The sequence below is a fragment of the Grampus griseus genome, assembly GCF_964374135.1.
Source record: "Grampus griseus genome assembly, chromosome: 20".
NCBI lineage: Eukaryota > Metazoa > Chordata > Mammalia > Artiodactyla > Delphinidae > Grampus > Grampus griseus.
Genome location: NC_139014.1, coordinates 7,775,313 through 7,792,356, shown reverse-complemented (window position 1 = coordinate 7,792,356; position 17,044 = coordinate 7,775,313). Strand labels below are relative to the sequence as shown.

Genomic DNA, 17,044 nt, shown 5'->3' with positions numbered 1-17,044 from the left:
TTACTCACAGAGGGAATAGAGGAGCAGGTGCGGTTTGGAGAGAACTGAGAAAATGAAGATGGGTTTAGTTTGGGGTATATTAAGGTTTGAGGGGTTCTGTGGGATATATATATGGAAAAAATATATCTATATGGAAAATGTGAAGGGAAGTGGTTTCCTTTAGTTTTAGAAGGTAACGTGGCTTATGGCTGGGTCCATCGGCTGAACTTGTGTGCAGGTAAATAATTTGGTCTAAGCTATTTACCCCATAGCCCATTTGCTTTTTCCCTTTCCTTCTTTCTTTTCTTTCTTTTTCTCTTTCACCTGCTCTAGGAGAGAGGGGGTGGGTGCATCAGTAATTCTGGAGAGCCAGCTGGAATGTGGGTCAGGCTGCTACAGGCCCTGGGGCAGTTCAATTTCCAAATCCTGAAGCTGCAGGCTTCGGAGGCTTCGTGACACAAGAGTGACAATCAATTGCTCCCTCAGGCCCAATGTCACAACAGGCGGAGTCCTCAGAAGATGGAGAAGCAGGAGATCAGCTTCCCTCCCCAATCCTGAGGCAACTGATAACTAGTGACTCAAATGCTTCCCTGCCCTTTACTTTCTTCTTGGACCTCATTCAACAGGTATTGATTGCGTGCCTCTGGAACCCATCTCACTGCCCTGGACACTGGGAAACACGAAGAACTAAGTGACATACGATCTTGCCCTAGGAGGACTTACATCCTAGTCAGGAAGACAGATGTTCACAAAGCTAAATAAAAATAGAAGCAACTATACATGGTGCCACGCACGGTACCGCCCAGCGGGCGAGGGCGGCTTACTGTGGCTGAAGTATCTAGAAAGACTCAGTGGAGCAGATGTGACGTGAGTGGGTCTTTAAGGGACTGGAGCACATGGAAGGGGAGGAATAAAGGCTTTTCTGATTGAGAGCAAAGACTGGCAGGAGTGCCTTGACTCGTTCAGAGAGCCTTGCCTTACGTGCAGATGCAAGTTTGGAGTTTGTTTGGGGAATAAAGATCAGGCTCAGGAGTACCCCACCTTTTGGGCATTTTAGTATCCCAGGCAACCACCCGGAAATAACCCCGCCCTCCACTTTTCAAAGCAAGCCCAGCCTAGCGCGGCGCATGCGCCTCGCAGGGCTCTGGCGCTGTGTTATCATGGAGGCGCAGAGCTAGATCGTCAGCCACCTCGGAGGCTGACATTTTGGATCCTGGCGGAAATGTTGGAAAGGCTGGCACCACTACCAAGTCAGGCTGCACCACCCAAGAAGATGAGAGCAAAAGAACTCCCGTGGAGCGACAAGATCAGGCGGCGGAGTGAATCCGTGCTGCTTGCCTCGGAAAACAAGCTTGTAGAGAGTTGCCCACCGCCCTGCCCTCATCTGAGATGGTGACTGTGCGGGTGCTCTAGCCGCGCCTTTTCGATTCCCGGAGGGGGCGGTGCCGTCGTCTCTGGCTTTGAGGTGGCTGCGGCGCAGGTCGCAGCGAGCTCTGGTTGCTCCAGAGCCCTTAGTAGCCTTTTGTACGAGGAGGGTGGGGGTCTCTGACCTCTTCCCTCCTGTGCCGGGTTTCTCGGTTCCTTCCCTACGCGGGCCTACCGCTCCCCCGTGCAGCCCCGCCGCGGGCCAGCTGTAACTGCGCCCCCGGGCCGGACGATGCCCAAGAAGCTGCTGCTGCTGCCCCCGCTCTCCGTGTCCTCCGCTTTCCGCGCCCCGCGAGCCTGCCCCGCCGCCCGCCCGGCCATGAACGCCGCCCGTACCGGCTACCGAGTCTTCTCGGCCAACTCCACGGCTGCCTGCACCGAGCTGGCCAAGCGCATCACCGAGTAAGGGGCGGGAGCCGGGGATGTCCCGAGGGGCCCCTCCCGGGAGACGGTCTTGTTCCTCTTCGCCTCCACGTTCCCCGACCCGGGCGAGGGGTAATTTGACCCCATCGTCCTGCCCCTGGGGGAGGGAGTCGCAGAATCCTGCCGTTTCAGGTCTGGACAAACCCTTGGAGGTGACAGAGGATCACCCCCCCACCCCCAGTTCTGCAGCTGAAAAGCGTTCGTCTGACTCTTGCTGGCTTCTCCCCACCTCCGGGTCCTTGGACCGCTCGCCCTGCTTTCGGCTCCCCACTCCCACCTCCCAGGCGGTGGTGAGGATTCTGTAATCGCTGGATTAGCGCGCCTTGGAGAGAGGGGCTCTGGGTTTGGCTCCCTTTCCCACGGTTGGGGTTGACCTCTGAAGCTGGTCATTGCCATTCCCAAGTCTCCCCGAGGAGACGGAGGCCCGCACGTAGTTACAACACTGGGGACGGACGGTGCGGGTGCAGTAGGTGGGGGCGGCCGGAGGGCCTTGCCGGTGGAAGACGCAAGGTGCACCGACAGAAGTAGAGGTGTAGGGGAGGGCAGGGAGAACAGGGCAACCCTAGGGGAGCAGATTTGTCGGAGTTGGTGATAGAAACCATGGTCTAACCGTATTTTGTAAGTCAGTTAGATTCGATCAGGCTAAGTCTTTGCCTTTTTTTGTCTTTTTCACCTAAGGAAGCCTCTGGCCTCAAGTGGCCTTTGGGGTCTGAAGGCCTTGTCAGCCTTGCCCTGGGCAAGAGACTTGATTTTCCTGAACTTCATTAGTAAAATAGGGATAATTCCGTCTGTTGGACCCAGAACATTGTGAGCACGAACAAAATAATGTGGATCAAGCATCTAGCAGAGCAGAGGCTCATAGTGGCCCTCTGAATAATACATGTTTACTAAATGGCCTCTTTTCTAGTTGGCTCTTGTGAAGAATCCCAGAACCCTAGTGTAAAGGAAGAGCCTTTTGAGCCCTTTGCAAATAAACTTGTTATAAAATAAATAAGCTTGTCTTTTAACTTTTAAAGTCATTTTCACATTTTAAACAACTTACATTAGAGTTCTGTGGGTTTTTCAGAGTTGATAATTAATGGCATGAAGATATTTTAAAATTCTAGGTGAAATTGTAGAAGAAAGGGGAAACTTTTGTCATATTTTCTCAGTAATGCCTATGTTCTCTTCAGTTAGAGTTTTGAATGAGATTAGAAGAGCGTAAAAAAAAAAACCAAACAGTCCTTTTGCAATCTACTACCTAGTTTCTATTTCTAACCTCTGATTATTTGTCTTTCTTTTTGAGGCCAACTAAAATACTGATTTTAAATATAAAGCTTGTGTTTGTTTATCTTGGGTCATATTTACCACAGTGACCTTGGTAAGAGAAAGCAGAGGGAGGAGGGCAGATTTAAATAGTCAATGGTTTTGCTTTTTTTTTTTTTTTCTCCTTTTTTTTGAGGTATGCGGGCCTTTCACTGTTGTGGCCTCTCCCGCCACGGAGCACAGGCGCAGGCTTAGGGGCCCAGCCGCTCTGCGGCACGTGGGATCCTCCCGGACCGGGGCTCGAACCCGTGTCCCCTGCATTGGCAGGCGGACTCCCAACCACTGCGCCACCAGGGAAGCCCCGGTTTTGCTTTTTTGTTTTTATAATTGGTTCTTGAAAAGTTTGTTCCAGAAAAGTTTTAAGTTTTAGCCACTTTTAAGTGTGCAATTCACTGACATTAAGTACATTCACAGTGTTGTGTGATTATCACCACTGTTCATTTCCAGATCTTTTAATCGTTTCAGACAGAAACTCCGTACCCTTTAAGCACTAACTCTCCATTCCCCCTCTACTCCCAGACCCTGGTGACCTCTGTTCTGCTTTGTGTGACTGTGAATGTGCCTGTTCTAGGTACTTCCTATAAATGAAATCATGCAGTATTTGTATTTTTGTGTCTGACTCATTTGACTTAGAATCATTTTTTCAAGGTTCATCCGTATTGTAGCGTGTACCAGAATTTCATTCCTTTTTAAGGCTGAATAATATTCTGTTGTACACTTGGTTGGAGTGTTTTTAAACAGATTCCACCCTTATATCATTTCACTCATAAAAATGGTAATGCTAACTGATAAGAACTGAAAACAAAAACCTACCATTAATTCCTTAATATCTAGTATCTAGTCCTTGTTCATATTTCCTAGGTTGTCCCCAAAATGGGCTTTTACACGTGGTTTGTTCTAATCAGGATCCAGACACGATTCACACTTGGTGCAAATGCACTCGCATTGGGTTAATGGCACTGAAGTTTGCAACGCTTCTGACAATTGAGGCATTTACCTTGGGCTTGTGTGTTTTGGAATTATTGCTAGTAACCACGTATTTGTTGGGTATTGATGTTCCAAGACAATTGTTATTCAAAAAAACAATGGAACTAGACACTCAACTTTGATTGTGGGCTCTTCCCAGTAAAGCAGTGTGTTACAGATTGGTGAGCACTGGAAGCTGCTTGTGGAATGACAGCAGGTTTTAGTTCTTAATGAATTAAATTTTCTAAATTTTTTTTTTTTTTTGGTAAAAGAATGCTGGTGTAGTTATTGTAGTCTTTTTGTTAAACACATGCCTGTGAATTGGAGTTTTTTAAAAAGAGCGTTCTTAATTGCCTCCCCCTCCTTTAGGCGTCTTGGTGCTGAATTGGGGAAGTCTGTGGTTTATCAAGAGACCAATGGAGGTAAGTTAAACTTATTTGTTAAACATCCTTTGTTCTCTAAACTCTGTTTAATCGGCTGGCATGTTTTTAAAAGGCGAATGTTAATCATGTGTAACACAGAAATGCGTTTTTTCTTTTTTTTTTTCCGGTACGCGGGCCTCTCACTGCTGTGGCCTCTCTCGCTGTGGGGCGCAGGCTCCGGATGCGCAGGCTCAGCGGCCATGGCTCACGGGCCCAGCCGCTCCGCGGCATGTGGGATCTTCCCAGACCGGGACACGAACCCGCATCCCCTGCATCGGCAGGCGGACCCTCAACCACTGAGCCACCAGGGAAGCCCCACGTTTCTGTTTTAACAGTTGGGACAGAGGGCATGCCGTTCGTCCCTCTAAATCTTGACTTCTTTGCTCTTCCTTAAAAGTCTCCTTTCCTCCTGTTCCAAGATAATGCAAATATCCTGTCATTTTAGAATGAGAAAAAGGAGCGATGTAGAGAGTAAGTTTTTTCTTCCATATCGTGCTGTATTTGATAATGTATTTTACATTTATCTGTTTCATTAGGCCATCAAATGGCATTAAGTGCAATCAGTACTAGATAGTAATGACTTATTTAAAAAACTTCCTTGAGTTAGTTTTATCTTTCATTTTTTTCTCTCAAGTCTTGTTGACCCTCACCCTGGGTTGGTCACCCGTTTTTGCCGCCGCCTGGGTTTCTGGGGAGAGCTGGAACATTAAATGATATTGCTTAAAGGCACTTGTTTCTAGCCAGTGTCCCAGGAATGCAGCAGCACCATAACCCCACCCCCACCCCCCACCCCGGTGGGTTCCAGCGTATAATGTCATCACTCATTGCGAAGACAAGTTCGTATAAAAACAATTTGGAATTATTTTTGCAAAGTTGAAGGCCTTGGATTCATGTTTTTGTACTTGCTTTTCTCTTTCCAGGGTATAACTGTCTATGGTATCACTAGCTTAACAGGAGATAGTTCAGACAAAATTGATGTTTGGGGAGCTAATATGATACAGCCAAGTATTGGAAGAGGGAAAGATAGTTTAATGGGTAGTAATGGAAAGCACATGTTCCCGGGGTGTGTATAAGTTACACGTGTGTTATAATTAACCCCCAGCAGCCCTTCATCCAGCTTCCGCACTCACAACTTTTAACTTGGTGACATGAGAAATTTCCCTGCCAGGACAAGTCAGGAGATGCCGGTATTTAAACACCTGAAGATGAGTGCAGATAGGTGAGATAGCCTATTTAACAGTAATGAATTTCCTTCATTGTGATGGCATTTGGGTTTCTCATAAATGAAGCGCTGGAGGAAAAGAGGGTGGTTTAGGGAAGACCTTTTTCTCCATCCTCCCATCCCTGTTCCAGGCCTCCTAGCTCTCTCTCATGCTGTCAAAGTAGCTTCTTAACGGGTCGTCTTACCTCCATTTTCAGCCTCTCTAGTCTGTTCTACTCACTTCCATCAGGATATTTCCAAAATGCACACATTTTTTACTTACTACCGTTTAAAATTGTATAGGCCATGGTCCAGTCTCCTTAGCAATCACGTGGGGCCCTTTGGGTTGCGAGTTCTGCCCATCTCACCTGCTTCGTCCTTCACCACGTCCGTCAGCACGTCTTGTGCGCTCTGATTCAAGAATCCATCTGAAGCCTGCCTGCCTCTCACTACCTCCACTGCAGCTGCTCTGGTCCAGCCCGCCGTCTGTTGCTTGCCTGGACTGCTTCAGAAGCAACTGGAGTGGCTTCCCCCAAGCAGCCCTTCTTGCTTTGCCACCGTTGTCCTCACACAGTAGCCAGTGATCACACGAGTCCTCCCGTGGCTCTGCTGTCACCCCTTGGAATAAAATCCAGACTCCTGCGTGGTGTGGTCCTGGTCAGCTCCCTGACCTCCTCTCTGTCTCTTTCTCCTCTCTCGCTGTGTTTCCGAGCTCACGGTGGCAGCCCCACATCTTTGCACGTTCCGTACTCCTTTCCTCACCGTATGTTCCAGTCTGCAGCGAGGCCATCGTTCCCAGCCCTCTTTCTCTTTTATCCTGGCTGGTCTTTCTCCTGCACATTGGCCTGGAGGGTTTGCCAGCCTTTGGCATTGCACTGTCCCTCCTGAGTCAGTCTTTGTCCCCGTGGTCCAGGTCCCCCACTTTGGGACCCCAGCTCAGGGCCTGGAACAGAGGAGGCATCGGCCTTTGTTGAAAGAATAATAAGGATATTAACTTTTGGCCTCTTTATGCACTGCATACTTTTCCCTAAGCATCTTGTGTTCATTTAGTGACGGATGTTCTTTTCTGGACCCTGAGATTTTACGTACACTTGTTTGTGGCTTTTGCCTTCTAGCCTATTTTTGGCTTATTCTCCCCTTAGCTTGACTGTTTTTTACGTAAGTACGTGCCATTCCGAGATCTCTTAAGAATTTATTTTGGTGCGCTAAGCAAAGCATTGGTTTAGACTCACCTTTACTCCCTCCAATTGCTGCCTAATTATTGCACCACGAGGAGCTTTTCTTCAAACTGCAGAACATTTTTATTTTTCAGAAACAAGAGTTGAAATAAAAGAATCTGTTCGTGGCCAAGATATTTTCATTATACAGACAATACCCAGGTAAGAGTCAGCACTGCTTTATTTATCTCTCTTCCTCTAAAAATCTTAGTGATGTAACTTATTATCTTTTCATATGAACAACAGTTCCATTTTCTTTAAATTATAAATGTGTTTGCACATTAAATGCTTTCCAAAATACTATATATATGTGTACACATATATGTGTGTGGGTCTGTGTGTGTGTGTGTGTCTCTATACATATATGTATATATATAGTCTTTGGAATTCCTGCCATGCTTGTCACACTATACTTAACTGTTATTGTTTACTTTATTTATTTATTTATTGGCTGTGTTGGGCCTTCGTTGCTGCGCGCGGGCTTTCTGTAGTTGTGGCGAGCAGGGGCTACTCTTTGTTGCGGTGCGCGGGCTTCTCATTGTGGTGGCTTCTCTTGTGGAGCACGGGCTCTAGGTGCGTGGGCTTCAGTAGTTGTGACATGTGGGCTCAGTAGTTGTGGCTCATGGGCTCTAGAGCGCAGGCTCAGTAGTTGTGGCGCACGGGCTTAGTTGCTCCGCGGCATGTGGAATCTTCCTGGACTAGGGTTCGAACCCGTGTCCCCTGCATTGGCAGGCGGATTCTCAACCACTGTGCCACCAGGGAAGCCCCTGTTATTGTTTACTTGATCATCTTCTCCAAGCTTTAAACTCCTCAAGGACAAAAATATTCTACCTCCATTTTTGCCGGAACCTAGGCCAGTGTCTGTCCGCTCAGCTCTCCTGGAAAGCCTTTGTTGTTGTTAAATGGTGGGTTTTATTTTGCACAATGACCCATCTCTAGCCCGTCTATCACAGATACCATCTACCATTCCTTCCCTCAGTGTGGGAGGACTGGCCCTGGGGGAATCCTGGCATACCTGAGCATGAACTTCCCTGTGGGGTTATCTCCTCTCAGCTCCTCACTGGGAATGGGGTCGATAGATCGTGAGTGTCTTTGAAAAATCTAGACCTTCACGTCTTGATGGGTTTAGATTCCTGAGACGTGTTAGTAATAAACACGGCACTGGCTGCCAGCAGGGTGCGGACGCTTTACACGTATCATTTTTAATCCTTATGTGTCAGTCCTACATGGCAGCTCTTGTTGGCCTCTGTGATACTGTGATTTATGATAAGAAATATGTATCTGGTCTTCCTTTCCTGGCACAGAGCTCCTAAAACCCTTGGAATATCCTAAGTGATAAGAGCAGTAAAGGTACCTTTCGTTATTCAGAACAAGCCCCTTTCAGTTACACCTGAGTTATGTGAGTGAGGTGATTTTTGGAAAGCTCCTGGGTAAACACAGGATGGGGGCTGGTTGCCAGGGTAACCAACCTTGTGATTAGAGGGTTGGTACTTTCAGCCCAGCCCCCCTGACCTCCGGGGAGGGGAGAGGGGCTGGAAGTTGAATCAGTCGCCAGTGGCCAATGATTTGATCAGTTGTGCCTGTATAATGAAGCCTCCATAAAAAACAGAAAGGACTGGGTTCGGAGAGCTTCTGGGTTGGTGAAGACGTGGAGGTGCTAGGGGGTCACCCAGAAAGGGCGTGGAAGCTCTGCACCCCTTGCCCTATACCTCGCCCTGTGCACCTCCCCCATCTGGCTGTTCCTGAGTTACATCCTTGATAGTAACCTGGTAATCTAGTGAGAAAACTGTTTTTCTGAGTTTTATTTATTGGCTATGCCACGAGGTATGCGGGGTCTTAGTTCCCCAACTGGGGATAGAACCTGTGCCCTCTGCGGTGGAAGCACGGAGTCTTAACCACTGGACTGCCAGGGAAGTCCCTGAGGTTTTTTTTGCCTTTTTCTTTTTTTTTTTTTTTTTTTACTTTGCTCTAGCAAATTAATCGGAGCTGAGGAGTGGGTCATGGGAACCTCTGATTTATAGCGGGTTGGTCAGAAGCACAGGTGACAGCCTGGGCTTGCCCATGTCTGAAGTGAGGAAGGGGGCAGTCTTACTGGGCCCTTAACCTGTGGGATCTGATGCTTTGTCCAGGCAGAGAGTGTCAGCATTGAGTTGAATTGTAGGATGCCCAGCTGGTGTCCTGAGATTCCGAGAATTACGTGTGGGAAAATCCCCACACATTTGGTGACCAGAAGTATTCAGTGTTGTACAGAGAAGGGAAAAACTGTTTTTCCTTACAGCCCCCCGTGAAGGGATTGAGGAAACTGGGTCTGAAGGAAACTGAGGACCACGGGGTCACGGAGTGAGTAATCTGAACCCAGATATAACAGAGTTCCCTGTACACTGGTAACTGGTAGATACTAAGTATTTTAATACTTTTTTCTGATCATGAAGAATAATGTTCATCTCTGCAAACACAGGCAGTGTAGAAATGTGTATCGGAAAATAAAAATTCCCCAGCCCTCTGAGATAGCTAAATACCTGTTTGTTCCTCTTTATCTGATAATGGGCATACGAATTTAGCTTCCATAATTCAGGTGATCCTCAAAACCAAAATAAAAGTAATTTTAATTTATCTGCATGGTTCAAGTTTCAAAAGGGTGTATGATGAGCCCTGCCTCTGCCATCAGCCACCCTGCTTCCCTTCCTGGATACGGCAAGTGTTATCAGGTTCTTAAGCTTTCTTTTCAGAGACTCTGTGTGCCCAAGCAGTTGCTTATATGTTTTTCTTAATTTTTACCTAGAAGGAGTCTAATAGGGAATTCCCTGGTGGCCCAGTGATTAGGACTCTGTGCCTCCACTGCAGGGTTCGGTCCCCGGTCAGGGAACTGAGATCCCACAGGCCTAGTGGTGCTGCCAAAAAAAAAAAAAAAAAAGGAACCTAGAAAAACGGTACAGATGAACCGGTTTGCAGGGCAGAGACTGAGACACAGACGTAGAGAACAAACATATGGACACCAAGGGGGGAAAGTGGTGGGCAGGGATGTGGGTGGGATGACTTGGGAGATTGGGATTGACATGTATACACTAATATGTATAAAATGGATACCTAATAAGAACGTACTGTATAAAAAAAATAAAATTCAAAAATTCAAAAAAAAAATAAAAGAAAGCACGTAAGATACTCTAAATTGATAAGTTAGCAATGATTCTAATATCTACTTAAAGTTTACTCAGAAATGATTCCTCTTCCCCGAAGAAAAAGACAGTTAGAAAATAACCATACTTGTAGCCACATCAATTATGTTAACATTTTTTAAATATGAAATTTGTAGATTTGACTACATCATAATCACTGAAAAAATATAATTATTTTTAAATATTTCACTGAGTCAAAAATTTTTCCTACATTGAGGTCTTCTTTGCCTAGATGTACTTAATCCTGAAATGCTTCATCCACTTGTAAATATTTTCTTTTAGATCAGTCAATACACTTAACATGCAGTAAAAAAAAAAAAAAAAGAACTAATACACTTTGCTGAACTTTTAAAAATAAAGCATTGTACTGTATCAATACAGAAAGAGTTACCTTATCTTTAAAAGATTCTAATTTTGAAACAATCACAAACTTCCAGAAAATGAGCCTGTGCTGTGCGGCCACTTTAGACAGAGTTGCCAGCCTGGTGCCTCCCCGCCCCAAACACTTCAGCGTGTAGTTCCTACAAACAAGGGCTTTCTCTTATACAGCCACAGTGCCACCGTCAGAATCAGGATACTGAGACCTCTGTGTTGTCACCACCTAAGCCTCAGACCCCATCCCCGTGTCATCTGCTGTCCCCCAGGCCTCTTCCGGGCACAAGGAGCCAGTCGAGGCTCAGGTAGCACTTGGTTGTCTGTGTCGTGTCTTCTGGACAGTCTGGAACCATCCCTCGGTCTTTCCTTGGCTTTCAAAACTTCGTCACTTTTGAAGACTACACTTTGGCCAGTTTATTTTGTCGAATGACCCTCAGTTTAGGTTTGCCGTATTTCGTTATGGTGGGATTCAGTGGAGCTGTGTTCCCATCTTGTCTTCTGTGGCGTCACACTGTGTTCTGTGGACACACCGAAGCTTGTTCAGCCTGTCGCATAGGCTGCGCCTCTAGTCTTGCGCTTGCCAACTGCAGAACATCCTGTATGTGCGTCACATTGCCCGTGTTTGGGGTGTGTCTGTACGATGATTCCAAGAAACGCGATTGCTGGGTGTGAGGATCCATGCATTTTGTCGTATTGATAGATGTGGCCGCATTGATAGACACTTGAAATCTTTGTGGCATCGATAGATAATTGCATCTTGCCCTCCATGGAGGATCTACTAATTGATGTTTCCTCCAGCAATTTTGGTTTTGTACTGTTTGTCTCCTGGTGACGGGAATCTTTTCGCCCCATGCTCTTGTTTGACACTGCACCTCAGGAATGAGGGGAAAGCCTGCGGGGCTTGCGTAGCCCTAGAACGTGTAGTCAGAGAGCTTTGACACTCCCTTTGGCTGCTGCCTGGCCTTCTGTGCTTATCCCGGTTTTTGTTGGTGGTGGATAGTAAGGTTGCATTGTCACCACTTTTTTTTTTTTTACCTCTGAATTCTTAAGTTCCTTAGGGTATAGGACAGAGCTGCAGGTGACCCTAGATCCTTGGCCTGGCCTCCTTAGACTACTGAGAGCCTTTTACTAGTTTACTGAGGGAGAGAGAACAGAACCTCCACCTTTGTAGCCATAGACGGGCCACCTTTGTCACTCATCCTCCAGGAAATACGGGGGTCTGAGTCCAGAGGCAGTGGTGGTCAGTGAAGTCTCTTTACTCTACCCTAACTGAATTTATGGCAGCAAAAGAAGGTGTGTCCTGTCAGGAATTGTTTATCTTTAAGGAATCTTCGCCTTAATTCACAGGTCTGCACCTCAGCCTGGAATTTGAGCTCTGACTTTGAACTCATCTCTAGGACAAGAGTTAAGTTGGTCGTGGTCAGTTGTGTGCTAGCACGTGAGCAGCTGTGCTCTTGGTAGCTTTATTCTGTTCCGTGTAATCAGGGATCATCCCTGAGTTGGGGGAGGAACTAAGAGGTTATGACCTTGTCACGTCAGGGACCCCATTGTGTCAGATAGTCCTGGATGCCGTTAGTGACCGAGGACTTGATGAACTGCCTTCCTGCTGTGTGTAGACAGCTGACGACCGGCTGTTGGAGAGCCAGGGCGTTGACCAGTCTTCATTTTCATGATGAGCTGGGATGGTCGAGGCTTTGATGCCTTTGTGAAAGTATAATCTTTTCCAATCAATTTCTTAATCATAGGATTGACTTAGCAAGACCGAATTAAAATTTTTTTTTTATATTGGAGGGTAGTTGATTTACAATGTTGTGTTAGTTTTTGCTGTATAGCAAAGTGAGTCCGTTTTACATACACATATATCCACTTTTTTTTAGATTCTATTCCCATATAGGTCATCATAGAGTATTGAGTAGGTCCCTGTGCTATTCAGTAGGTTATTAATTATCTGTTCTATACGTAGTAGTGTGTATATGTCAAGGACCAAGTGTTTTTATCGTACATCTCTGAGGCTATCGAGTATTCTAATTCCTTTACTTTCATTATGAATTCAGGAAGTAGGGGAGAGATATAATAATAATAGTAATAGCAGACTTTGCCGTGGCTGGTGTGTGAAGTTGGTGACGTGTGTGAGGCTGAAGGGCTTCAGGTGGATCAGCCCCTCCACCAGTCGTCACCCTCGGAGGCAGGTGTCATCATCACCCCCTTTTATGTCCTCTAACCACAGATTTCCACACTGGGGTATCCTTGTGCACTTGTTAATGCATGTGGGGTAGAGGGACAGCTATATCCATAATTTCCTTTTTGTTACAATACATCTCCCTCCCTACTTTTAGTTCAGGCCTCTTTAACACGTCATAAACAGTATCAGTTCACAGTCTATTGGCACGGCAAAATAACGCTCGCTATTTTTTTTTTTTTTTTTTAACACTCACTATTAACAGCCCTGTCTTGGGATCTTGAGACAGCTTGTGGTTAGACTTCTTTGTGACAAGAAGTTGTGCTCTATCTAATTCTTGGTTTCCATATCTCACGGTAACCAAGAATGCAGTAGAAATATTTAGTACATGCAGTTTAGAGTCATCCTGGGGCAGTAATACATACGGAACTTTACACTGTGCAGGTGTTTTCCAGGGAAAGGACAAATTAACATGGAAAAATGAGTTGGTTAATGGCTAATTGGGAAACGTTTGTAGTTTTTTTTTTCCCACTTGTGCTTAGGATACTCGAAAATTTGAACAAAGGAAGAGGTAGGGAGCAGTCCGTGGAGCTGCAGCAGAGAAAGTGAATCTTCTAGAATAACCTTGACAGCCATTTTACACACTTACTGTATGGAAAGGTTTCCTTTTGAAGGAGCAGCACAGATATACATGGTGCTTTTGGAAACCAGAACCCTGTCCTGAAGATGGTGCAATTCCCTTGTGTGTACTTGTTTTGAGATTATTGAGAAACCATAATTGTCTTCCTTGTGAAACCTCAGATTGGAACTTGAACCCACGTGCCGGGACTCGAACCCGGCCCAAACCCACGGTCTTCCAACTGAGATCACACACCTGGTTTCAGGACTTAATGAAGTTCAGGTTCTTTTTTTAAAAAAAATATCGATCGATTGATTGACTGCTGTGTTGGGTCTTCGTTTCTGTGCGAGGGCTTTCTCTAGTTGCTGCAAGTGGGGGCCACTCTTCATCGCGGTGCACGGGCCTCTCATTATCGCGGCCTCTCTTGTTGCGGAGCACAGGCTCCAGACGTGCAGGCTCAGTAATTGTGGCTCAACGGGCCCAGTTGCTCTGCAGCATGTGGGATCTTCCCAGACCAGGGCTTGAACCCGTGTCCCCTGCACTGGCAGGCAGGCTCTCAACCACTGCGCCACCAGGGAAGCCCCCAAAGTTCAGGTTCTTGATGTCTCATCACAGAAAGAATTCAGTGAGAGACAAAGTGATAGGTAAGAAGTGGATTTATTTAGAGAGAAACACACTCCATAGACAGAGTGTGGGCCATCTCAGAAGGTGAGAAAGGCACCAGGATGTGGGGTTGTCGGGTTTTATAGGGGTGGGTCATTTCATAGGCTAATGAGTGGGAGGAGTATTCCAGCTATTTCAGGAAGGGGCGGGGATTTCCAGGAATAGGGCCACCGCCCACTTTTTGATCCTTATGGTGGGTCTTGGAACTGTCCTGGCGCCTGTGGGTGTGTCATTTAGCTTGCTGATGTGTTACAGTGAGCGTATACTGAGGCTCAAGGTCTAGTGGAAGTTGACTTGTCCGCCATCTTGGACCCATTTTGTTCTAATCAGTTTCTGTCATATCCTCAGGCTATGTCATGCTTTTAACAGTTGTGCCCTGCCCCCTTCCCTTCTGTTTCACCTGTGGTTCAGTTTGGTGGTATCAAAGCAAAAACATCCTCACCTTGTGGTTCCTGTATCTCTTAGGAAGATGGGGATTGGAGAGGAAAAATTTGGAGAAAGGACAAAGAGAAGTCTGTGTGTATGTATCCCATAAAAAGGGTTATTGGAAAAAAAAAAAGGGTTATTGGGTTTGTCACAATAGACTGTTTTATTGCCGACTACAGAATATTTTAGTGACAACTAAATTTAGTTAATTTAGCAGGGAATTTAGTTTTTTAGTACTCTCTGCTATAAATGGTTGTATAGATTGTCAGTTGAAGCGAAACACACAACCTAAAAGTTGCAGGTTAAGTTTTATTTGGGGACCTTACTGAGGACTGTAGCCCGGAGCCAGCCCCTCAGATGGCTCTGAGAAACTGCTCCAAAGAGGTAAGGGAGGAGCCAGGATGTATATGAGGTTTTTGCTGGAAAAAAACCATGTAGCGGAACATCACAAGATTACTGCTGATCACAAAGAACAGACATCTCAAGTTAATGATTTGAGTGCTTTTCTGTACTTGGGAAGATGCAGGGATCTGGGGTCACTGAAATGACTCCTTAGATATGCATCTTTCTAGCTAGGGCAGGTATCCCAAGCACACAGTGCTGCTTATTTTCCTCCATCCTGAATTCCCCTCGGCGCTTGCCTTCAGTGGGCGACTGCAGTGGCAAGTGGCTTGATCCTGGTGGAACTGGGATGGCAGGCAGCATCCTTTGTTTACCGGAATGGCAGGGAACATCCCTGTGCACAAGGGGAAGGAATGTATCTTACAGATTTTTCTATTGAGGAGAGGATGTTACCTAAAGTAATAAGGCTGATCTTAGACAAACAGAACAAAGCTTAGACGTTGAAATGAGTTCGGTCGCCTTTAGAGCCGATGTCCTGAGATATAATATAGACCTTTATCTGGTGCTGCCGTTGTTCAGCATTTCTTTGGAATTCACCTTCTGGATGTATCTCAGGAAGGGCCGGATGCAAGCGATGTGTAGGGCAAGGTATGCAGGAAGGGACACGGAGCTTTCACGCCACTCTCCCCAGTCTCTACACGGTCTCCAACCTGGAAGCTCTCTGAACCCCCTCCGTTTGTCTTTTGACTGAGGCTTCATTACATAGGTATGATTGATGATATCGTTAGCCTTAGGCGATTGTTTCAACCTCCAGAGGTCATGGGGATGGGACTGAAAGTCCAACCCCTCTAATCCCGTGGTTTGTCTCCCTGACAACCAGTCCCCTCCTTTAGGTGCAGTCCAGAAGTCACCTCCTTAACGTAACTAAGAAAACTTCATTCCTCTCGAGGCTTAGGAAATTCCAAAGGTTTTAGAAGAGAGCTTGGTGCCCGAAATGGGAACCAAATACATATTTCTTATTAGAAATCACAATATCACAGGGTGGTACTCAAGGAGTTTCGAAATGTACTGAGCATTGGAACTAAGTATAATAGATATGAAGCTCACAAAGTGTTTTTTGAAGGACAATTTTCATGTTTTATGTACAGGTTCTGGTATGTGATGTAACATAAGAAGAGGCATTAAAAGAACATTACAGCTGATTTGCTGCAGGGAATTCATTGTTGGAGGTGGGGACGGGGTAAATGACCTGTTCTCAGTACTTGCGTCTGTGGTGTTGGTCTGTCTTTGCAATTTTAATTGATGCATATAGACCATGTCTGTTTCTTTAACTCTCGTTTTTGTCTATCGAAAATGAGAGAGCAGTCAGGGCTGAGTTTAATATAAGATGTGATAGTCTTAGGCCAGAGAAAAATAGTTGGTAAACAGTTAAGATTGTCCTACTTAGATACAAAGACTGCAGGCACTAGCCAGGATGTACTTGGAACAGTCTTAGGGAACAGATAAACAAAGCAGAGGCTGCCAGCCAATTTCTCTTCGCCCTGCTAGCCCGCAGAATAACTGCTTGCTATCCAGTTTGTCCAGTGTCCCTCAGTGAATGGGTAAAGCCGTTGTGACAAAGGCCCTTTTGTTGCCGTCCTGACCAATAAGGGGTGGGGCGGGGAGGCTTTCCTTAGCCTAGAGAATGTTGACTCCCTTGGCACAGGGCGTTAGGAAGAGGAAAAAGTAAAAAAATAAAAACCTCAGGAGAGAAATTAGTCATCAGCGGAAAGAAAGTTACTCTGAAATCAAGGCTCCTCCAAAACTGTTCCTCTTGTTACATTCATGTCTTACCATCTGGCCTTCCCTTGTGTGCTCTCCAAACCTCGTGTTGTGTGGTTGTCCTTAATTGCTATCACAGAGCCAGCTGGAAACCCATGACCCAGACAGATCCTCTTCCAGGATCTGTTTAATTAACTTCCACAGTTATCGTTGGCATTGGGAGCTGGCGTGAGGAACCACCAGGTCCGGTGGGGCTTTTATAATGCCACGCATTGCATCACACAAGTGGAAGGTTAAGAAAGCCCTAGTTTTATTTCTGACGTTGACGGGCAGTCTGTGTATGGAAGAGGCTTTCGCTGCGGTGTGTGTGATGCCTGTTGTTCAGATACGGACTCCTGAGTTACCTGTATTCCGTCCTCTGAGTACTGTGCAGGCTTCCAGCTCAGCCACCAGAGCCCACAAGGCATCAATGTCGATGATCCGTTGTGGGAAGGGAGGCTCTCCCCTCTGGAACGAAGGATAAGTGTTTGGGAAGGGGAACATTCTTAGGTGAGTTAGCTGTGCT

At 46.2% G+C, this 17,044-nt stretch overlaps 1 protein-coding gene across 1 annotated transcript in view; it reads left to right on the top strand.

Annotated features, from left to right (window-relative positions):
• The first annotated feature begins 1,450 nt into the window (after window positions 1-1,450).
• The window catches only part of PRPSAP1 (phosphoribosyl pyrophosphate synthetase associated protein 1), a 30,910-nt gene continuing 15,316 nt past the window's right edge, over window positions 1,451-17,044 (top strand). Inside the window, exons 1-3 of the mRNA XM_082679964.1 lie at window positions 1,451-1,806; window positions 4,468-4,520; window positions 7,034-7,100. Coding sequence (XP_082536090.1) covers window positions 1,637-1,806; window positions 4,468-4,520; window positions 7,034-7,100 — 290 coding nt within the window. The 5' untranslated portion in view covers window positions 1,451-1,636. The remainder of the gene's footprint in view (window positions 1,807-4,467; window positions 4,521-7,033; window positions 7,101-17,044) is intronic.